Here is a 21,957-nt window from a genome sequence, read left to right on the forward strand (position 1 = left end):
TGAGTGTCTTGTAGCCTTCTGATAGTGCAGTGGGATCCATCATTGTGTACATCTTCCTGGAAATGGTCTCTTGATCTGCCATTGCCAGGTGGCCCCACCTGCTACAGTACATGTGACCAAATACTGCTCTGAATCCTCGTTCCCACTTGGAAAGTAGCTTACATCCCAAAGGTGTCCACAGGGAGGGTCCCCTGGCCCAGGACTTTCCCGTGGGTATCAGTCACCCATGGGGCTAACCAAGGAGGTCGGTGTGTATTCCAGGCAACACCTGTGCCTTTCCAGCAGCCTGCCATAGGGACATCCTGGACATGGGATGCCCGTGCACCTCCTGAGTTCGTGATATTCCAGTGTTGCATTCCGCCATTCCCTGAGGATGTTGAAGCATTTCAGTTTCCTTAAACAGTTTGAAATCACAGCACATCCAGAACAGCCATATTGTGTTGAGGGTCCCACAGCTGCCTTAGGAATGTTGGAAAGGACTGGTGGATCTACGGATCACAATCCTGAATAGCCATGTACATGTAGACCTGGTGATGGTGCTGAGCTTAAGGGGCTGTGGTGGGTGGTAGTGCAGTCAAGTTGGCTGCGTTACGTGGTGTTGCCTCGGAATTTGGTGCAGAGAAGCCCTGTGGGTGTGACCAGTGCAGGGACCCTGAAAGGGAGTGTGTCCTCTCAACTTGGTCCTTGGGGCAGGGACATTATGTTGGAAAGCAGCCATTCCCTTTGGATGTCCTGAATGCACAGGGCATGTATGTGGACTGAACGGAAGGGAGAAGCCTGTGTCTTAAGGTCCTTTGACAAGGTTGGGAAGATTGATTGCCTCTGTCCTGATGCCGTTTTTCAGACCTGTGGGTTGACCATTCCAAAGATGCCCTTCAGGGTTGATTGTGGTTGGTTTTCTGCTAGGAGAGCCTCAGCTGTGAGTGTGGCCAGAGATGGATTCTGGTCATGATATCAGATGTCCAGTGATGAGGTGTGTGTGCTCAGACCAGGGGTGTCAGCTGTTAGGTGAGTGACCTCAGGACTATGTCTTCATGGCCCTGAAGCCAACGTTCACATCCAACTTATTGATGACCCTGGTCTAGAGCCTTTGGATTGTGGTGGCGGGGATGGGGCTTCCGTTCTTGAGGCTACAGAGTTGATTGCCTGTTGTGGTATTGGGAAACATATGGGCATTGGGAAACAAACAGAAACACACACACACACACACACACAGGCCTGCACAGCCACAGCCAGAGGGACGCGGCATCAGGCTTCCTAGGTGTGTAGCAAGTGACACGAGTGAGGTGTATTCATTATTCATAAGGATGGATGTCCATCATGGGGGCCAAGGAGAAGCAGGCATGTGAGATGCCCTGTGGGAAGAATGGTGTTGAAACCACCAGTAATCTTGGGCTCATTTCTCACATGGGCATTTATTTCTTTACACTTCTCAGGGACAGTTATGATGGGACGTCCCCCATAACCTGGCAAGGAAGATGGTCAGTTCTTCTGAGCCACAAAGGCCCCCGGAATCCTGATGTCGGTATGGCCTGGCCTCCATGGTGCACCCCTGCTGGTGGATGGCTCAGGACGGTAAGCATTCTGTGCTGAGTGGGGGTGTCTTTGGGATGTCAAGACCTGCAAGGAGCAGTTTCTCAGCAGGCCACTGATGGCATGGCAACTTCCACTCCTGAAGTGAATGGTCTGTGCCCATTGCTCAGTGACATGGCTCTGGGTTCCACAGGGTGCTGAAGGTCTTTAAGGTCATCAGCTTTCCCACTGCCCAGCCTGTTGTTTCAAATGTGCTCCTTATTTGCAATGTGCTTGGATCGATGATGAGTCCAACAAAAAAAACATTCCTTGGAAAGCTGAACAAAATGAGTGAGAACTCATACCGTCGCTCTCATCGGAACTGAGGTCCAGCACATTGTCTCCCCTGGAGACTGTAGGAGTGAGGGACAAGGAGAAGCAGGTGTACAAGTTGTCCCTTTGGAAGGACTGATAGTGACCTGGATTTGTTCCTCAAGTGTGCATGTGTTATCTCTGCACTTATCAGGGGAGTCACCTTGAGAGGCCCGATGCATGCTTCCACAACAGATGGTCGATTCTTCTGAGCAACCGAGTCACCATGGAGTCATGCAGTCAGTGTGGCCCGGCATCCATGGTGCACCTCGTGCTGGCAGGTGGCTCAGGATGGTAAGAATTCCTTTGCCCCTAGTGCTGAGTGAGGGCATCTTTCAGATTTCCAAGATGGGCATTGCCCAGCCTGTGTGGTCAAACGTCCTGTGTCTTCACATGTGCTTGGATCGATGATGAGTCCTACAAAAAAAACATTCCTTGGAAAAGCTGAACAAAATGAGTGAAAACTCATACCGTCGCTCTCATCGGAACTGAGGTCCAAGCACATTGCCTCCCCCTGGGGCCTATAGGAGTGAGGGACAACTTCCCTGATTCCCATATGTTCCACCAGCCAGGGCTTCCACAGACCAACATCTCCCATCACACGCTCGTTAGGAACATTCCCTTTGAGTGAGGTACATAGGTGGGAGAGTCCTGGGGGGAACAGTTGATCCGTAATGGCGTGGCAGCCGTCGAAGTGGATGGGAATACCACAGGACTAGGGAAGTGTGCTCCTGGTCTTGGCTTCGTGAGCTCCCAGGAAGGGGACACAGACCATATGGTGGGATTCCCTGCAAAGGAACTGGGTCCTAGTTTTCCTTCCAGAAAACATAAGGCCGAGTCCACAGACAAACCTTGGTAATGATTTTTGATGATCTGAGGATAGCAGAGTGCCAATGGTGATGGAGGACAGTGCGTAGCATAGGGTGTTGCGACAGGTAGCCAGGTTCTCTGTGGGTTTCACACAGGCTCCTCCGCAGGGATTTCTTCATTCCCTAACCCATGAGATGTCCCTGGTGCTGTGGCAGAATCCTGGGCTGGAAGGCACCCCATAGAAGAGGCTGTAGGGGATTTATGTGGACATGTGTGTCATTAGCAGTCTTGGGTTTTTGTTAGGTGATGGTGAATTTGCATTAATCTCTCTAGTGAAGGACAAGTTAGCCAGCAGCGGTCTTAGAAGGCATGTCCCAGAAAATACAAGGGTAAGGCTTGTATCCAAGGCCCTGGGACCCTTGCAGTCTTCCAGGCAGTGTAGTGGGATCCACCATTGTGCACATCTTCCTGGAAATGGTCTCTGGATCTGCCGTTGATGGGCAGTCCTGCCTGCTGCAGTGCATGTGAGCAAATACTTCTCTGGATCCTCTTTCCCACTTGGAACGTAGCTTCCATCCTAAAGGTGTCCAGAGGGAATGGGCCATGGCCCTCGAATCTCCTCCCTTGGGCATCAGTCACAGAAGGGGCTATCCATGGAGGTCTGTGTGCATTCCAGGCAACATATGTACCATTCCAACCTCCTCCCATAGAGAGTTCCTTGACTTGGGATGCCCGTGCACCTCCCATGGTGGTGATGTTCCATTGTTGCATTCTGCCACTCCCTAAGGCTGAGAAACGTTTCAGCTCCCTTAAACGGTTTTAACTCACAGCACATCCAGGACAGAGACATAGCATGTTGAGGGTCCCACAGCTGCATTAGGAATGTTGGAAAGGATAGGTGGTTCTACAGATCGCAGTTGATTAGTAGCCGTGTACATGTAGACCGGGTGATGGTGCTGAGTTGCAGGAGCTGCGGTGGGTGTTAGTGCAGTCAACCTGGCTGTGTGATGGGGTGTTGCCTGAGAGTTTGGTGCAGAGAAGCCCTGTGTGTGACCGGGGCAAGGACGGTGGAAGGCAGTGTGTCCTGTCAACCTGGTCCTTGGGCAGGGACATCTGTTGGAAAGCAGCCATTCCTTTGAGTGTCCTGAAGGCACAGTGTGTGCTTGTGAACTGAATGGAAAGGACGAAGCCTGTGTCTTGAGTTCCTTTCACTAGGTTGGGAAGATTGATTCCCTCTCGCATGACATCATTTTTCAGACCTACAGGTTGACCCTTGCAAAGACAATCTTGAGGGCTGATTGTGGTTGGTTTTCTGCCAGGTGAGCCTAAGCTGGGAGTGCGGCCAGAGATGGGGTCTGGTCACAATTTCAGATGACCTATGGGAGGCGTGTGTGCTTAGATGAAGGGTGGTAGCTGTTAAATAAGTGACTTCAGGCCTATTTTCTCATGGCCCTGAAGTCAAAGTTCACATCCAACTGATTGAAGACCTTGGTCTTGAGCCTTCGGGTTATGGGTCGGCCTCAGGTATGGAAGCCGCTTGATGGCCTGTTGTGGTGCTAGGTAACACGTGCATGAGAGAGATTAACACACAAAGTTAACACTATCACTCACAGACAAATACACATACACACACACACACACACACACACACACACACACACACACCCCGGCGTCCACAGCCATAGGCAGATAGATGCAACAACAGTCTTCCTAGGTGTCTAGATTTCCTGGCTGTGTAGAAAGTGGTATGGGTCTGGTATATTCATAAAGACAGGTCCATCATGGAGGCCAAGGAGAAGCAGGCATGAGAGATCCTCTGTGGAAAGAATGCTTTCGAAGTGAGAGTGAACCTGGGCTCATTTCTCACGTGGGCATTTGATTTCTTTACACTTCTCAGGGTCAGTTATCACGGGACGTCTGCCATACGCTGGCAAGGAAGATGGTCAGTTCTTCTGGGCTACAAATGCCCCCGGAGTCCTGGAGTCAGTTTGGTCTGGCCTCTATGGTGCACCCCTGCTGGTGGATGGCTCAGGACGGTAAGCATTCTATGCTCAGTGGGGGTGTCTTGGAGATTTCCAAGACCTGCAAGGAGCAGTTTCTCAACAGGCCACTGATGGCATGGCGAGCTCCACTCCTAAACTCAACGGTCTGTGCCCGTTACTTAGTGACATGGCCCTGGGTTCTGCATGGTGCTGAAGGTCTTTAAGGCTATCAGCTCATCCACTGCCAAGCCTGTGATGTGACATGTCCTGCCTCTTCACAATGTGCTTGGATCGATGATGAGTCCCCCCAAAAAAACATTCCTTGGAAAAGCTGAACAAAATGAGTGAGAACTCATACCGTCGCTCTCATCGGAACTGAGGTCCAGCACATTGCCTCCTCAGGAGACTGTAGGAGTGAGGTAGAAGGAGAAGCATGTGTACAAGTTGCCCTTTGGGCAAGATTGACATTGATGTGAGGAGTGGACCGAGCTCATTCCTCAAGCGTGCTTTGGTACCTTTCACTTTTCAGGAACGCTTGCCTTGAGGCGCACCATGTGCTGTCCCAACAGATAGTTGATTCTTTCGAGTAACGGAGTCCCCATGGATTCGTGGAGCCAGTGTGGCCTGGCATCCATGCTGCACCTTGTGCTAGCTGGTGGCTCAGGATGGTAAGGATTCCTCTGCCCCTAGTGCTGAATGAGGGTGTCTTTTGGATTTCCAAGGTGGGCATTGCCCAGCCTGTAGTTTCAAATGTCCTGTGTTTTCAAATGTACTTGGATCGATGATGAATCCTAGAAAAAAACATTCCTTGGAAAAGTTGAACAAAATGAGTGAAAACTTAAACCATTGCTCTCGTCGGAACTGAGGTCCAGCACATTGCCACCCCTGGTGACTGTAGGTGTGAAGGACAACTTCACCGATTCCCATAGGTTCCACCACTCATGGCTTCGACAGAACAACGCTTCCCATTGCACGCTCATTACAAACATTCCCTTTGAGTGAGGCACATAGGTGGGAGAGTCCTGGGGGGAGCAGTTGCACTGTAATGGGGTGGCAGCTGTGAGAGCAGACAGAAATAACACAGGTCTAGGGAGTGTGCTCCTGGTCTTGGCTTGGTGAGCTCTCAGGAAGGGGAGGACGCAGACCATGTGGTGGTCTTCTCTGCGAAGGGACTGGGAATGGTCTCTTGATCGGCCATTGCTGGGCAGCCCTACCTGCTGCAGTGGATGTGAGCAAATACTGGTCTGGATCCTCTTTCCCACTTGGAACGTAGCTCCCGTCCCAATGGCATCCACATGGAATGAGCCCTGGCCCTGGTGCTGGCCCTGGCCCAGGATTCTCCTGTGGGCATCAGTCACACGTGGGCCTATCCACAGACGTTGGTGTGCATTCCAGGCAATACCTGTGCCTTTCCAGCAGCCTGCCATAGGGGCGTCCTGGACATGGGATGCCCGTGCACCTCCTGAGTTGGTGATACTCCAAATGTGTTGCATTCCGCTACTCTCTAAGGATGATGATGCATTTCAGCTCCCTTAAACAGTTTGAAATCACAGCACATCCAGAACAGCCATATTGTGTTGAGGGGCCCGCAGTTGCCTTAGGAATGTTGGAAAGGACTGGTGGATCTACGGATCACAATCCTGAATAGCCACGTACATGTAGACCTAGTGATGGTGCTGAGTTGCAGGAGCGGCAGTGGGTGGTAGTGCAGTCAAGTTGGCTGTTTGATGGGGTGTTGCCTCGGAGTTTGGTGCAGAGAAGCCCTGTGGGTGTGACCAGTACAATGACCCTGGAGGGGAGTGTGTCCTGTCAACCTGGTCCTTGGGGCAGGGACATTATGTTGGAAAGGAGCCATTCCCTTTGGGTGTCCTGAATGCAGAGGGGTATGTATGTGGACTCAATGGAAGGGAGGAAGCATGTATCTTGAGGTCCTTTGACAAGGTTGGGAAGATTGATTGCATCAGTTTATCAGACCTTCAGTTTGACTATTCCAAAGATGCCCTTCAGGGTTGATTGTGGTTGGTTTTCTGCCAGGAGAGCCTCAGCTGTGAGTGTGGCCAGAGATGGATTCTGGTCATGATATCAGATGTCCAGTGATGAGGTGTGTGTGCTCAGACCAGGGGTGTCAGCTGTTAGGTGAGTGACCTCAGGACTATGTTTTCATAGCCCTGAAGTCAACGTTCACATCCAACTTATTGATGACCCTGGTCTAGAGCCTTTGGATTGTGCTGGCGGGGGTGGGGCTTCCGTTCATGAGGCTGCAGAGTTGATTGCCTGTTGTGGTATTGGGAAACATATGGGCATTGGGAAACAAACAAACACACACACACACAGGCCTGCACAGCCACAGCCAGAGGGACGCGGCATCAGGCTTCCTAGGTGTGTAGAAAGTGACAAGGGTGAGGTGTATTCATTATTTATAAGGATGGATGTCCATCATGGGGGCCAAGGAGAAGCAGGCATGTGAGGTGCCCTGTGGGAAGAATGGTGTTGAAACCACCAGTAATCTTGGGCTCATTTCTCACATGGGCATTTATTTCTTTACACTTCTCAGGGACAGTTATGATGGGACGTCCCCCATAACCTGGCAAGGAAGATGGTCAGTTCTTCTGAGCCACAAAGGCCCCCGGAATCCTGATGTCGGTATGGCCTGGCCTCCATGGTGCACCCCTGCTGGTGGATGGCTCAGGACGGTAAGCATTCTGTGCTGAGTGGGGGTGTCTTTGGGATGTCAAGACCTGCAAGGAGCAGTTTCTCACCAGGCTACTGATGGCATGGCGACTTCCACTCCTAAAGTGAATGGTCTGTGCCCATTGCTCAGTGACATGGCTCTGGGTTCCACAGGGTGCTGAAGGTCTTTAAGGTCATCAGCTTTCCCACTGCCCAGCCTGTTGTTTCAAATGTTCTGCTTGTTTGCCATGTGCTTGGATCGATGATGAGTCCAACAAAAAAACATTCCTTGGAAAGCTGAACAAAATGAGTGAGAACTCATACCGTCGCTCTCATCGGAACTGAGGTCCAGCACATTGTCTCCCCTGGAGACTGTAGGAGTGAGGGACAAGGAGAAGCAGGTGTACAAGTTGTCCCTTTGGAAGGACTGATAGTGACCTGGATTTGTTCCTCAAGTGTGCATGTGTTATCTCTGCACTTCTCAGGGGAGTCACCTTGACAGACCCAATGCATGCTGCCAGAACAGATGGTCGATTCTTCCAGGCAGTGGAGGCCCCATGGAGTGGTGGAGTCAGTGTGGCCCGGCATCCGTGGTGCACCTTGTGATGGCAGGTGGCTCAGGACGGTAAGGATTCCTCTGCCCCTAGTGCTGAGTGAGGGTATCTTTCGGATTTCCAAGATGGGCATTGCCCAGCCTGTGTGGTCAAATGTCCTGTGTCTTCACATGTGCTTGGATCGATGATGAGTCCTACAAAAAAAACATTCCTTGGAAAAGCTGAACAAAATGAGTGAAAACTCATACCGTCGCTCTCATCGGAACTGAGGTCCAAGCACATTGCCTCCCCCTGGGGCTTGTAGGAGTGAGGGACAACTTCACGGATTCCCATAGGTTCCACCATCGAGGGCTTCCACAGACCAACGTCTCCCATCACACGCTCGTTAGGAACATTCCCTTTGAGTGAGGTACATAGGTGGGAGAGTCCTGGGGGGAGCAGTTGATCTGTAATGGCGTGGCAGCTGTGGAAGTGGACGGAAATACCACAGGTCTAGGGGAGTGTGCTCCTGGTTTTGGCTTGGTTAGCTCCCAGGAAGGGGACACAGACCATGTGGTGGGCTTCTTTCCAAAGGGACTGGGTCCTAGTTTTCTTTCCAGAAAAGCGTACGGCGCAGACCACAGGCAAATCTTGGTACCAGTTTTTGATGATCTGAGCATGGGAATGCCAATGGTGATGGAGGACAGTGCGTAGCATAGGGTGTTGTGGCAGATGGCCAGATCTTTTGTGGCTTTCCACACAGCTTCCATGGGAGTGATTTCTTCATTCCCGAAGCCATGACATGCCCCTGGTGCTGTGTTGGAAGCCTGGGGAGAAGAGGCAGTAGGGGGCTTACGTGGCCATGTGTGTCATCAGTAATAATTGGGTTTTTGTTAGGTGGTGATGAAAATGCATTAATTTCTCTAGTGAAGGACAAGTTGGCCAGCCGCGGTCGTAGAAGGCATGTCCCAGAGAATACAAGCGTAAGGCTTGTACCCCAGGCCCTGTGTGTCTTGTAGTCTTCCTGACAGTGTAGTGGGATCCACCATTGTGCACATCTTCCTGGAAATGGTCTCTGGATCTGCCGTTGATGGGCAGTCCTGCCTGCTGCAGTGCATGTGCGCAAATACTTCTCTGGATCCTCTTTCCCACTTGGAAGCTTCCATCCTAAAGGTGTCCAGAGGGAATGGGCCATGGCCCTCGTGTCTCCTCCTTTGAGCATCAGTCACACAAGGGGCTATCCATGGAGGTCCGTGTGCATTCCAGGCAACATATGTACCATTCCAGCCTCCTCGCATAGAGAGTTCCCTGACTTGGGATGCCCATGCACCTCACATGTTGGTGATGTTGCAGCGTTGCATTCCGCCACTCCCTAAGGCTGAGAAACGTTTCAGCTCCCTTAAACGGTTTTAACTCACAGCACATCCAGGACAGAGACATAGCATGTTGAGGGTCCCGCAGCTGCATTGGAAATGTTGGAAAGGATAGATGGTTCTACAGATCGCAGTTGATTAGTAGCCGTGTACATGTAGACCGGGTGATGGTGCTGAGTTGCAGGAGCTGCGGTGGGTGGTAGTGCAGTCAACCTGGCTGCGTGATGGGGTGTTGCCTGAGAGTTTGGTGCAGAGAAGCCTTGTGTGTGACCAGGGCAAGGACAGTGGAAGGCAGTGCGTCCTGTCAACCTGGTCCTTGGGCAGGGACATCCTGTTGGAAAGTTCTCATTCCCTTTTGGTGTCCTGAAAGTACAGTGCATGTATGTGGAGTGAGTGGAGGGGAGGAAGCCTGTGTCGTGAGGTCCTTTGGCTAGATTTGGAAGGTTGCCTCTGGCTTGATGCCAGTTTTCAGACCTAGGGTTGACCATTGCAAGGGCACCCTCCAAGGCTGGTTGTGGTTAGTCTTCTGTCAGGTGAGCCTCAGCTGAGAGTGCTGCCAGTGATGGGGTCTGGTCACAATATCAGATGCTTCATAAGGAGGAGCTCAGACCAGCGTGGTAGCTGTTAGGGGAATGACGTAAAGCCTATGTCCCTATGGCCACAGAGTCAAAGTGCAGATCCTACTGATTGAAGGCTTTGGCCTTCCACCTTGAAGTTGCCAGGGGGCTTCAGTTTTGGAGGCTGCAGTGTATAATCACCGGTGATGGTGGTGGGAAACACGTGTACATGAGGGAGAGAAACACACACTATCACACACACAAACAGGTGTGCACAGCCACAGGCAAATAGATAGAGCAGGAGGCCGCCTATGTGTTGAGACTTCCTAGGTGTGTAGAAAGTGACATGGGTCAGGTATATTTATAAAGATGGAGGTCCGTCGTGGAGGCCAAGGACAAGCAGGCATGTGAATCGCCCTGTGGAAAGAATGGCGGTGACATGTCCAGTGATCCTGGGCTCATTTCTCAAGGAGACATTTGATTTCTTTACACTTCTTAGGGGCAGTTTCCACGGGACATCCACCATACACTGGCAAGGAAGATGGTCAGTTCTTCTGGGACACAAAGGCCCCCAGAGTCCTGGAGTCCAAATGGCCTGGATCCATGGTGCACCCCTGCTGGTGGATGGCTCAGGACGGTAAGCATTCCTCTGCCCCACGTGCTGAGTAAGGGTGTCTTTGGGATTTCAAAACCTGCAAGGATTGGTTTCTCAGCAGGCCTCTGATGGCCTCATGAGTTCCACTCCTAAAGTGAACGGTCTGTGCCCATTGCTCAGTGGCATGGCTCTTGGTTCTGCATGGTCCTGAAGGTCTTTAAGGCCACCAGCTCATTCACTACCCAGCCTATTGCATCAAATGTCCTGCCTCTTCACGATGTGCTAGGATCGATGATGAGTCCAACAAAAAAAACATTCCTTGGAAAAGCTGAACAAAATGAGTGAGAACTCATACCGTCGCTCTCATCGGAACTGAGGTCCAGCACATTCACACACCCCGGGACTGTAGGCGTGAGGTAGAAGAAGCAGGTGTACAAGTTACCCCTTGGGCAAGATTTACGTTGATGTGATCAGTGTACCGTGCTCATTCCTTAAGCATGCATTTGATACCTCTGAACTTCTCAGGGGCAGTTGTCTGGAGAGTCCTGCCATGTTCTGCTGCAACAGATAGTCGATTCTTCCAAGCAACAGTGTCCCCGTGGAGTTGTGGAGTCAGTGTGTCCTGACATCTATGGTGCACCTTGTGCTGGCGGGTGGCTCAGGATGGTAAGGATTCCTCTGCCCCTAGTGCTGAGTAAGAGTATCTTTCTGATTTCCAAGGCAGGCATTGCCCAGCCTGTAGTGTCAAATGTCCTGTGTCTTCACATGTGCTCGGATCGATGATGAGTCCCACAAAAAAATAAAACATTCCTTGGAAAGCTGAACAAAATGAGTGAAAACTCATACCGTCGCTCTCATCGGAACTGAGGTCCAGCACATTGCCTCCCCTGTGGCCTGTAGGAGTGAGGGACAACTTCACAGATTCCCATAAGTTCCACCACCCAGGCCTTCCACAGACCCATGTCTCCCATTGCATGTTTGTTGGGAACATACTGTTTGTGTGAGGTACATGGGTGGGAGAGTCCTGGTGCTAATGGCTCCTCTGTAATGGTATGGCTGTGGTGCAAGCAGACAGAAACACCACATGCCTAGGGGCATGTGCTCCTGGTCCTGGCTTTGTGAGCTCCCAGGCAGGGAGATCTGGACCTCGTGGTGGGATCTCTGTGCAGAGGACTGGGTCCTTGTTTTCTTTCCATGATAGCATAAGGCCCAGACCTCAGGCAGACCTTTGTACTGTTTTGGGTAGCTCAAGGCAGGGTAGTGCCAAAGGTGACGGGGGACAGTGCGTAACATAGGGTGTTGCCGCAGCTAGCCAGAGCTTCTTTGGCCCTTGACCCAGCATCCCATCATGGAGGCCTTCTGGTGGATTTCTTCATTCCCTGAGCCGTGAGATGCCCCTGGTGCCGGGTGGAAGCCTGGACTGTAAGGTCCCTCAGAGGAGAGGCAGTAGGGGGCTTAACATGCTCATTTGTGTCATCAGCAGTCTTGGGCTCTCGTTCAGTGGTGATGGGCTTTCCATTGATTTCTCTAGTGGAAGACAAGTTGGCCAGCAGAGGTTGTAGGAGGCAGATCCCAGAAAATACGAGGGTCGGGCTTATTACCCTAGTCCTACATCTCCTGAGGTCTTTCTGACACAGTAGTGGACCTCAGTGTTGTGCACACCTTCCTGGAAATGGTGTCTTGGCCATCGTGGCTGGATGGCCCCACCTGCTGCAGTGCATATGAGCAAATCACTGCTCTGGATCTTCTTTCCCGCTTGGAAAGTAGCAGCCATCCCAAAGGCATCCACAAGGAATGAGCCGTGGCCCTGGCCTTGGCCCAGGACTCTACCATGGGCATCATCCACACATGCGGCTATCCATGGAGGTCCGTGTGCATTCCAGGCAACATCTGTGCCTTTCTAGCAGCCTGCCATAGGGAGTTCCTTGACTTTTGATGGCCATATACCTCCTGAGTTGGTGATATTCCAGTGTTGCATTCCGCCACTCCCTGAGGATGATGAAGCGTTCCAGCTCCCTTAAACAGTTTAAAGTCACATTACATCCAGAACAGCCATGCCATGTTGAGGGGCCCACAGCTGCCTTAGGAATGTTGGAAAGGATTGGTGGATCTACAGATGGCGGTTCATTAGTAGCCGTGTACATGTAGACCGGGTGATGGTGCTCAGTTGCAGGAGCTGTGGTGGGTGGTAGTGCAGTCAACCTGGCTGCATGATGGGGTGTTGTCTCAGACTTTGGTGCAGAGAAGCCCCATGTGTGTGACCAGTGCAAGGACAGTGGAAGAAGACTGTGTCCTGTCAACCTGGTCCTTGGGGCAGGGACATTATGTTCAAAAGCAGCCATTCCCTTTGGGTGTCCTGAAGGTGCAGTGTGGGAATGTGGACTGAATGGAAGGTATGAGCCCATATCATGAGGTCCTTTGCCTAGGTTGGGAATCTTTCTTCTGGCCTCATGCCAATTTTCAGACCTATGGGTTGACCATTGTACAGGTGTCCCCCAGGGCTGGTTGTGGTTGGTTTTCTGCCAGGTGAGCCTCAGCTGGAAATGCTGCCAGTGATGAGGTCTGGTCCCAATATCAGAGGGCCTGAGAGGAGGTGCGTGTGCTCAGAGCAAGGATGGTAGTCTTCGGCGCGTGCGCTCAGACCTACGTCCTCATGGCCCCAGAGTCAGAGTTCACATCCAGCGGTTACAAGACCTTGGTGTTGAGCCTTCGGGTTGTGGGGGGACCTCAGGTCTGGAGGCTGCAGACTCTGATCACCTGCTGCGGTATTGGGAAACACGTGAATGAGGGACACAAATACACATTCCTACTGTCACACACACACAAACACGTGTGCACAGCCACAGGCAGAGAGACATAGCAATAGGCTTCCTAGGTGTTGAGACTTCTTAAGTGTCTAGAAAGTGACATGGTCATGTATGTTCATAAAGATGGAGGTCCATTATAGAGGCCAAGGAGAAGCACACATGTGAGTTGCCCTGAGGAAAGCATGGTGTTGAAGCGATGAGTGCAGCTGGGCCCATTTGTCAGTCATGCATTTGGTTTCTTTACACTTCTCAGGGGGCAGTTATCTTGGAACGTCTCAAATGTCCTGGCAAGGGAGACGGTCCTTTCTTCTGAGCCGCAAAGGCCCCCAGAGTCCTGGAGTCATTATGGCCTGGCATCCATGGTGCACTCCCTGCTGGTGTACGGCTCAGGACGGTAAGGATTCCTCTGCCCCATGTGCTGAGTGGGGGGCGGGGGTATCTTTGGGATTTCCAAGACCTAGAAGGAGTGGTTTCTCAGCACGGCTCAGATGGTGTGGCTAGTTCCACTCCTAACGTGAATGGTCTGTACCCATTTCTCAGTGGCCCAGCCTGTAGTGTCAGACATCCTGCCTCTTCAAATTGTGCTTGGATCGATGATGAGTCAAACAAAAAAAAACATTCCTTGGAAAGCTGAACAAAATGAGTGAAAACTCATACCGTCGCTCTCATCGGAACTGAGGTCCAGCACATTGCCGCCTGTAGGGACTGTAAGAGTGAGGGACAAGGAGAAGCAGGTGTACAAGTTGTCTCTTGGGAAAGACTGATACTGATGTGACCAGTGGATCTGAGCTTGTTCCTCAAGTGTGCATGTGATATCTTTGCACTTCTCAGGGGCAGTGGCTTTGCGAGGCCCACCATGTGCTGCCGCCACAGATCGTCGATTCTGACAGGCAACGGAGTCCCCACGGAGTCATGGAGTCAGTGTGGCTTGGTATCCATGGTGCATCTTATGTTGGCAGGTGGCTCAGGACGGTAAGGATTCCTCTGCCTCTAGTGCTGAGTGAGGGCATCTTTCAGATTTTCAAGGCAAGCGTTGCCCAGCCTGTGGTGTCAAATGTCCTGTGTGTTCAAATGTGCTAGGATCGATGATGAGTCCTAAAAAAAACATTCCTTGGAAAAGCTGAACAAAATGAGTGAAAACTCATACCGTCGCTCTCATCGGAACTGAGGTCCAGCACATTGTCTCCCCTGGGGACTGTAGGAGTGAGGGACAAGGAGAAACAGGTGTACAAGTTGTCCCTTGGGAAAGACTGATATTGATGTGACCAGTGGACCTGAGCTTGTTCCTCACGTGTGTATGTGATATCTTTGCACTTCTCAGGGGCAGTTCCCTTGCGAGGCCCACCATGTGCTGCCACCACAGATCGTCAATTCTGACAGGCAACGGAGTCCCCACAGAGTCATGGAGTCAGTGTGGCCTGGCATCCATGGTGCACCTTATGCTGGCAGGTGGCTCAGGACGGTAAGGATTCCTCTGCCTCTAGTGCTGAGTGAGGGCATCTTTCAGATTTCCAAGGCAAGCATTGCCCAGCCTGTGGTGTCAAACGTCCTGTGTGTTCAAATGTGCTTGGATCGATGATGAGTCCTACAAAAAAAACATTCCTTGGAAAAGCTGAACAAAATGAGTGAAAACTCATACCGTCGCTCTCATCGGAACTGAGGTCCAGCACATTTTCTCCCCCGTGGACTGTAGGAATGAGGGACAACTTCCACTGATTCCCATAGGTTCCACCACCCAGGGCTTCCACAGACCAATGTCTCCCATCGCACACTCATTAGGAACATTCCCTTTGAGTGAGGTACATAGATGCGAGAGTCCTGGGCGAATGGCTGCTCTGTAATGGTGTGGTGGCTGTGGTCACAAACGGAAATACTGCTGACCTCGGGGAATGTGCTCCTGGTCTTGGCTTGGTGAGCTCCCAGGAAGGGATACCCATACCTTGTGGTGGGCCTCTGTCTGCAGGGGGACTGGGTCCTTCTTTTCTATCCAGGAGAGTATAAGGCTCAGGCCTCAGACAGACCTTGGTACTGATTTTTGATGAGCTGACGATAAGAGAGTGCCATGGGTGATGGGGAATAGTGCGTAGCATAGGGTGTTGTGGCACATAGTCAGAGCCTCTTTGGCCCTCCACACAGGCCCCCTAGTGGGGATTTCTTCCTTTCCTGAGCCGTGAGATGCCCCTGGTGCCGTGCTGGAAGCCTGGGCCAGAAGGTACCCCAGAAAGTAGGCGGTAGGGGCTTCCGGGGTCATGTGTGTCATTAGCAGTGTTAGGCTTTTGTCACGTGGTGATGGACTTCCCATTAATTTCTCTAGTCTAGGACAAGTTGTCCAGTGGGGGTCTTAGAAGACAGGTTCTAGATAATACAAGGATCAGCCTTGTGTCCCAGGCGCTGGGTGTCTTGCAGTTTTCCTGACATAGTAGTGGGGTCCACCATTGTGCACATCTTCCTGGGAATGGTCTCTTGGCCTGCCCTTGCTGGGCAGCCCTACCTGCCATAGTGCATGTGAGCAAATACTGCTCTAGATCCTCTTTTCTTCTTGGAAAGTAGCTTCCATCCTAAAGGTGTCCAGAGGGAATGGGCCATGGCCCTCGAGTCTCCTCCCTTGGGCATCAGTCACACAAGGGGCTATCCATGGAGGTCCGTGTGCATTCCAGGCAACATATGTACCATTCTAGCCTCCTCCCATAGAGAGTTCCCTGACTTGGGATGCCCATGCACCTCCCATGTTGGTGATGTTCCATTGTTGCATTCCGCCACTCCCTAAGGCCGAGAAACGTTTCAGCTCCCGTAAACAGTTTTAACTCACAGCACATTCAGGACAGAGACATAGCATGTTGAGGGTCCCACAGCTGCATTAGGAATGTTGGAAAGGATAGGTGGTTCTACAGATCGCAGTTGATTAGTAGCCGTGTACATGTAGACCGGGTGATGGTGCTGAGTTGCAGGAGCTGCGGTGGGTGGTAGTGCAGTCAACCTGGCTGCGTGATGGGGTGTTGCCTGAGAGTTTGGTGCAGAGAAGCCCTGTGTGTGACCGGGGCAAGGGCAGCGGAAGGCAATGTGTCCTGACAGCCTGGTCCTTGGGGCAGGAACATCCTGTTGGAAAGTACTCCTTCCCTTTTGGTGTCTCGAAAGTGCAGTGTGTGTATGTGGAATGATTGGAGGGGAGGAAGCCTGTGTCCTGAGATCCCTTGGCTAGGTTTGGAAGATTGGCCTGATGCCATTTTTCAGACCTAGGGTTGACCATTGCAAGGACACCCTCCAGGGCTGGTTGTGGTTGGTTTTCTGCCACGTGAGCCACAGCTGGGAGTGCGGCCAGAGATGGGGTCTGGTCACAATATCAGATGCTTCATAAGGAGGCGCTCAGACCAGCGTGGTAGCTGTTAGGGGAATGACGTAAAGTCTATGTCCCTATGGCCACAGAGTCAAAGTGCAGATCCTACTGATTGAAGGCTTTGGCCTTCCACCTTGAAGTTGCCAGGGGGCTTCAGTTTTGGAGGCTGCAGTATATAATCACCGGTTATGGTGGTGGGAAACACGTGTACATGAGGGAGAGAAACACACACTATCACACACACAAACAGGTGTGCACAGCCACAGGCAAATAGATAGAGCAGGAGGCCTCCTATGTGTCAAGACTTCCTAGGTGTGTAGAAAGTGACATGGGTCAGGTATATTTATGAAGATGGAGGTCCGTCGTGGAGGCCAAGGACAAGCAGGCATGTGAATCGCCCTGTGGAAAGAATGGCGGTGACATGTCCAGTGATCCTGGGCTCATTTCTCAAGGAGACATTTGATTTCTTTACACTTCTTAGGGGCAGTTTCCATGGGACATCCACCATACACTGGCAAGGAAGATGGTCAGTTCTTCTGGGACACAAAGGCCCCCAGAGTCCTGGAGTCCAAATGGCCTGGATCCATGGTGCACCCCTGCTGGTGGATGGCTCAGGACGGTAAGCATTCCTCTGCCCCACGTGCTGAGTAAGGGTGTCTTTGGGATTTCAAAACCTGCAAGGAGTGGTTTCTCAGCAGGCCTCTGATGGCCTCATGAGTTCCACTCCTAAAGTGAACGGTCTGTGCCCATTGCTCAGTGGCATGGCTCTCGGTTCCGCAGGGTGCTGAAGGTCTTTAAGGTCATTGGCTTGCCCACTCCCCAGCCTTTGGTGTCAGACATCCTGCTTCTTCGCAATGTGCTAGGATCGATGATGAGTCCAACAAAAAAAACATTCCTTGGAAAAGCTGAACAAAATGAGTGAAAGCTCATACCGTCGCTGTCATCGGAACTGAGGTCCAGCACATTGCCACCCCCAGATATTGTGAGGAGTGAGGAACAAGGAGAAGCAAGTTTATGAGTTACCCCTTGGGAAAGACTGACATTGATGTGACCAGTGGACTCGGCTCATTCCTCAAGGGTGCATTTTATATTTTTGCACTTCTCAGGGGCAGCTTCTCGAGAGGCCTGCTGTGTGCTGACCCGACCGATGGTCGATTCTTCCAAGCAACAGCGTCCCCTTGGGGTCGTGGAGTCAGTGTGTCCTGGCATCCACGGTGCACCTTGTGCTGGCGGGTGGCTTAGGACGGTAAGCATTCCTCTCCCCTTGGTGCTGAGTGAGGGCATCTTTCAGATTTCCAAGATAGGCATTGCCTGTCCTGTGGTGTCAAATATCCTGTGTCTTCAAATGTGCTCGGATCGATGATGAGTCCTATTAAAAAAAACATTCCTTGGAAAAGCTGAACAAAATGAGTGAAAACTCATACCGTCGCTCTCATCGGAACTGAGGTCCAGCACATTGAATGGAATTGAAGTGGTGATCACAGGACCTTGGGCCATGTCTGAAATGTCATTCGATTCCTTTATACTTCTCAGGAGCAGTTAATCATGAAAGCTCTACCACTTGGTGGGAAGGAAGATGGTCTATTCTTCTGCCCAACGGAGGCCGCGTTGAGTCCTTGATTGGGCATGCCATGGCATCTGCAGTGTACCTCGTGCTGCTGGGTGGCTCGGGACGGTAAGCTTTTCTCCACCCTTTGTGCAGAGGTGCCTTTCAAATTTGTGAGACCCACAAAGAGCTGTTTGTCGTAACGTCACTAATGGCATGGCGAGTTCCACTCCCTGAGACCATGGTATATGCCCATTGCTCAGTGGCATAGCCTTGGCTTCCCCAGGGTGCCAAAGGTCTTTAAGGTCATCAGCTTGCCCACTGCCCAGCCTGCAGTGTCAGACATTCTCCTCCTTCAAATGTGCTTGGATCGATGATGAGTCCCCCAAAAAAACATTCCTTGGAAAAGCTGAACAAAATGAGTGAAAACTCATACCGTCGCTCTCATCGGAACTGAGGTCCAGCACATTGCCTCCCCTGGGGACTGTAGGAACGGGGGACAGCTTACACTGGTTCCCAGAGGTTCTACCACCCAGGGCATCCTCTGATGAAAGTCTCGTATAACAGGTACATCGGGGAACATTCCTGTTTTGCGAGGTTCATGGGTAGGAGAGTCATGTGGGGAACCGCTGCTTTGTGATGTGCTGGCGGCTATAGAGGAAGGTTGAAAGGCCCCACAAGGGAGACCCTGACCTCCCGATGGGCATTTCAGTGGACTGGGTCTTTGTTTTCATTGCAAGAAAAGCACAAGGCCCAGGTCTCAGGCAGACCTTGGTCTTGATTTTCAGTTATCCGTGTAGAGGGGAGCGCCAAGGTGATGGGGGACAATGGAGAGCAGTGGGTGTCAAGGCAGACAACCAAAACCTCTTTGGTTGTCGCTGCAGCCAAATCCCAACAGAATTTTTTCAGTTCCTGAGCCATGAGTTGCCCATGTTGTGGTGGCTGAGCCTCGGCAGGATGGTACCCCAGAGAAAAGGTGGTGGAGGGCTCACATGGACGTGCATGCCATCAGTACTCTTGTGCTGCCATCTGGTCTTGATTGGCTTTCCATGGATTTCTCTTGTGGATGACAGGTCAGCCGTTGGGGTTTCAAGGAGTGACTCAAGGAGCATGAATATCAGGCTCTGCTCTGTGGCCCTGGGTCACTTCTGGTCTTCTCAGCAGAGTAGTTGGCTCTTCCATTGTGCCTCCCTTCCTGGAGTGGTCTCTTCGCCCAGCATTGCCGGGTGGCCCCATATCTTGTAGCTCGTATGAGCAAATAACTGCTTTGGATCTTCCTTCCAGCTTTGAAGGCCTTCAGAGGCATGTGCCCTGGCCCTGGCCCAGAACTCTCCCATGGGATTCAGTCACACTTGGAGCTGTCCACGGAGGTCTGTGTGCATTCCGGGAATTGTGTATGTAATCCCAGGTGCCTTCCATTGAGTGTCCCTGGGCTTGAGATTCGTCCGCTCTTCTGTTTGTTGGTGGTATTGTGGTGTTGATTGAGCTTCTCGCTAAATCAACTGGCGTAATGAACTATTTCAGCTCGCTTAGCCTCAGTGCAGCCAGGACGGCCATGCCATGTTGAAGGGAACATGGATGGCTTAGGAAAATTCGAAAAGGTTGGTGGTTCTGTGGCTTGCAGCTCCCTTAGTAGCTACATGCATGTAGACCTGGTGGTGGTTGTTGGGGAGAATGGTACTGCATCCAAGGTTCCTGCATGATGTGATGTTGTCTCAGAGGTTGGTGCAAGGAAGGCCTTTGAGTGTGACCCATGCAAGGATGATGGAAGGCAGTGTGCCCTGTCTGTCTGGTCCTTAGGGTGTCAGGTAGAGATGTACTGTGGCGAAAAGTAGACATTCCCTTCGGGTGTCCTGAGGACACAGTGCAGGCACATGGACTAAATGGAGGAGAGGAAGCTTGTGTCTTGAAGTCGTTTGCCTATGTTGGGCAGACCACCTCTGGCCTTGATGCTGAGTTTCAGAGAGATGTACTGGCCATTGGGAAGGTGCCCTCCAGTGCTGGTTGTGGTTGGTTTTGTGCCAGATGCACCTTACGTGGGGGTTCTGCCAGAGGCAGTGTCTGGTCACGACGTCAGATGCCCCTTGAGAAGGAGCTTGTGCTCATGCTAGGGGTGGTGGCTGTTATACAAGGGACCTCGAGCCTGTGTCTGCATGGCCCTGATATCAGAGTTTACATTCTACTGATTGGAGGCCTTGATCTTTAATTGTCAGGTTGGTGGGGGCTCAGGCCTGGAGGCCACAGACTCTGACTGGACATTGCCATGTTGGGGAAGCCATGTGTTTGGGAAACACATGTGCATGAGGGACACACACACACACACACACACACACACACACACGCACGTGCAAATAGCCACAGGCAAATATACATAGCAACGGGTATGTGCAGTCGTTTTGTTCACACGCCACTCCAAAGTGTGTGCAGAGTGCCACTAGAAAGGTACATTCATGGAAATGGAGGTCACTCATGGAGCTCAGCAGAAGCAAGGTGTGTAAGTTGTCAAAAGAATGGCATTGAAGTGGTGACCAGTGGACCTAAGCCTTTTTTTTGAAGCATGCATTTGATTTTTTTACACTTCGCAGGGGTAGTTGCCATGGGAGGCCCACTGCCTGCTGGAAGGAAGATGGTCGATTCTTGTGAGCCACAAACGCCCTGCAGAGTCCTGGAGTCGGTGTGGCCTGGCTTCCGTGGGGCACCTTGTGCTGGTGGATGGCTCAGGCCGGTAAGCACTCCTGTGCCACTTGTGCTGAGTGATGTGGTCTTTTGGATTTCTGAGACCTAGAATGAGCTGTTTCTCACGAGGCCACTAATGGATGGCGAGGTCCACTCCTAGAGTGGATGGTGTGCCCTTTGCTCTGTGGCGTGACTCTGGGTTCTGCAAGGTGCCGAAGGGCTTTAAGGTCATGGCTCACCCACTGCCTGGCCTGTGGTGTCATACATCCTGCCTCTTCAGATGGGCTTGGATCGATGATGAGTCCCCCAAAAAAACATTCCTTGGAAAAGCTGAACAAAATGAGTGAGAACTCATACCATTGCTCTCATCAGAACTGAGGTCCAGCACATTGCTGGGGACTGTTGAAGTGAGGGACAGCTTCCACGAGTCTCCATAGGTTCCACCACCCAGGACTTACACAGGTGAACGTCTTCCATCACACATGCATTAGGAACGTTCCGTTTGTGTGTGGTACACAGGAGAGTGATGGAGGGATTGGCCGTTGTGGGAATGCGTGGCGGCTGTGGATGCGGACAGAAATACCACAGGCCTAGAGGAGTATATGGCAGACCTGGGCCTGGTGAGCTCCTAGGAAGGGAGACCTGCACTTCATGTCAGACTTTGTCGCACAGTGGACCAGTTCCCATTTCCCCTGCTAAGGAGAGCATGAAGGCCTTGTCTCAGGCAGACCTTGGTCTTAATTTTCAGTTAGCTGAGGACAGGGAGGTGCCAAGGGTGATGGGGGAGAGCTCAGAGCAATGGGTGTTACAGTAGATGACCAAAGCCTCTTCAGCCCTCCCTCAAGTCTTGGTCACAGGGTGCCCTGCAGCAGGGATTTCTTTGCCTCCCGAGCCTTCCAAGATGCCCATGGTGTGGTGGTGAAGGCCCAGGTTTGACGTATCCTTGGGTATTTCAGAGAATAGGTGTAGGGTGTTCACATGGACAGACATGCCATAACTGGTGTTGGGCTGTCATTCCGTGGTGCTGGGCTTTCCGTGTATTTCTCTGGTGGATGACAGGTCTGGCAGCAGGGGTCTTGAAGGGCAGTTCAAAGGACCATGAGGGTTGGGCTGTTGTCCGTGGCCCTGGGTCACTCCAGTTCTTGCTAGCAGAGTAATGGGCTCCACAGTTGTGCACATATTCCTAGAAA

At 51.8% G+C, this 21,957-nt stretch overlaps 1 protein-coding gene, 13 non-coding genes and 2 pseudogenes across 20 annotated transcripts in view; all 16 read left to right on the forward strand.

Moving 5' to 3' along the window:
- The window catches only part of LOC104650394 (uncharacterized), a 64,971-nt gene extending 53,937 nt beyond the window's left edge, over nt 1–11,034 (forward strand). For 6 of the 7 annotated variants that reach the window (XM_074398641.1, XM_074398643.1, XM_074398644.1 and 3 more), the window contains 8 exons: nt 1,437–1,575; nt 2,039–2,178; nt 4,592–4,730; nt 5,206–5,344; nt 7,231–7,369; nt 7,832–7,971; nt 10,309–10,446; nt 10,930–11,034. In XM_074398641.1, coding sequence (XP_074254742.1) covers nt 1,437–1,575; nt 2,039–2,178; nt 4,592–4,730; nt 5,206–5,220 — 433 coding nt within the window. In that variant the 3' untranslated portion in view covers nt 5,221–5,344; nt 7,231–7,369; nt 7,832–7,971; nt 10,309–10,446; nt 10,930–11,034. The remainder of the gene's footprint in view (nt 1–1,436; nt 1,576–2,038; nt 2,179–4,591; nt 4,731–5,205; nt 5,345–7,230; nt 7,370–7,831; nt 7,972–10,308; nt 10,447–10,929) is intronic. The other variant, XM_074398647.1, reaches the window with a different exon arrangement.
- Nucleotides 1,809–1,903, forward strand: LOC120368197 (small nucleolar RNA SNORD116). Its single transcript, XR_005582395.1, has one exon. It is a non-coding gene; the product is annotated as a small nucleolar RNA SNORD116 (small nucleolar RNA).
- Nucleotides 2,286–2,381, forward strand: LOC120368218 (small nucleolar RNA SNORD116). The gene has a single exon (XR_005582413.2). It is a non-coding gene; the product is annotated as a small nucleolar RNA SNORD116 (small nucleolar RNA).
- On the forward strand, nt 4,965–5,060 carry LOC120368205 (small nucleolar RNA SNORD116). The gene has a single exon (XR_005582402.1). It is a non-coding gene; the product is annotated as a small nucleolar RNA SNORD116 (small nucleolar RNA).
- Nucleotides 5,452–5,546, forward strand: LOC120368234 (small nucleolar RNA SNORD116). The gene has a single exon (XR_005582426.1). It is a non-coding gene; the product is annotated as a small nucleolar RNA SNORD116 (small nucleolar RNA).
- Nucleotides 7,603–7,696, forward strand: LOC120368196 (small nucleolar RNA SNORD116). The gene has a single exon (XR_005582394.1). It is a non-coding gene; the product is annotated as a small nucleolar RNA SNORD116 (small nucleolar RNA).
- On the forward strand, nt 8,079–8,174 carry LOC120368209 (small nucleolar RNA SNORD116). Its single transcript, XR_005582406.1, has one exon. It is a non-coding gene; the product is annotated as a small nucleolar RNA SNORD116 (small nucleolar RNA).
- On the forward strand, nt 10,690–10,785 carry LOC120368212 (small nucleolar RNA SNORD116). Its single transcript, XR_005582409.1, has one exon. It is a non-coding gene; the product is annotated as a small nucleolar RNA SNORD116 (small nucleolar RNA).
- A 143-nt stretch (nt 11,035–11,177) lies between the features above and the next one.
- Nucleotides 11,178–11,276, forward strand: LOC120368223 (small nucleolar RNA SNORD116; annotated as a pseudogene).
- Nucleotides 11,277–13,798: 2,522 nt separating this feature from the next.
- Nucleotides 13,799–13,894, forward strand: LOC120368206 (small nucleolar RNA SNORD116). Its single transcript, XR_005582403.1, has one exon. It is a non-coding gene; the product is annotated as a small nucleolar RNA SNORD116 (small nucleolar RNA).
- Nucleotides 13,895–14,290: 396 nt separating this feature from the next.
- On the forward strand, nt 14,291–14,384 carry LOC120368203 (small nucleolar RNA SNORD116). Its single transcript, XR_005582400.1, has one exon. It is a non-coding gene; the product is annotated as a small nucleolar RNA SNORD116 (small nucleolar RNA).
- A 396-nt stretch (nt 14,385–14,780) lies between these two features.
- Nucleotides 14,781–14,876, forward strand: LOC120368208 (small nucleolar RNA SNORD116). Its single transcript, XR_005582405.1, has one exon. It is a non-coding gene; the product is annotated as a small nucleolar RNA SNORD116 (small nucleolar RNA).
- Nucleotides 14,877–17,407: 2,531 nt separating this feature from the next.
- Nucleotides 17,408–17,503, forward strand: LOC120368231 (small nucleolar RNA SNORD116). The gene has a single exon (XR_005582423.1). It is a non-coding gene; the product is annotated as a small nucleolar RNA SNORD116 (small nucleolar RNA).
- Nucleotides 17,504–17,898: 395 nt separating this feature from the next.
- On the forward strand, nt 17,899–17,995 carry LOC120368216 (small nucleolar RNA SNORD116; annotated as a pseudogene).
- Nucleotides 17,996–18,458: 463 nt separating this feature from the next.
- Nucleotides 18,459–18,553, forward strand: LOC120368199 (small nucleolar RNA SNORD116). Its single transcript, XR_005582397.1, has one exon. It is a non-coding gene; the product is annotated as a small nucleolar RNA SNORD116 (small nucleolar RNA).
- Nucleotides 18,554–21,055: 2,502 nt separating this feature from the next.
- On the forward strand, nt 21,056–21,150 carry LOC120368228 (small nucleolar RNA SNORD116). Its single transcript, XR_005582421.1, has one exon. It is a non-coding gene; the product is annotated as a small nucleolar RNA SNORD116 (small nucleolar RNA).
- The last annotated feature ends 807 nt before the right edge of the window (nt 21,151–21,957 follow it).

This window comes from Saimiri boliviensis, chromosome 5 (assembly GCF_048565385.1).
Source record: "Saimiri boliviensis isolate mSaiBol1 chromosome 5, mSaiBol1.pri, whole genome shotgun sequence".
In the NCBI taxonomy this organism is placed as follows: Eukaryota; Metazoa; Chordata; class Mammalia; order Primates; family Cebidae; genus Saimiri; species Saimiri boliviensis.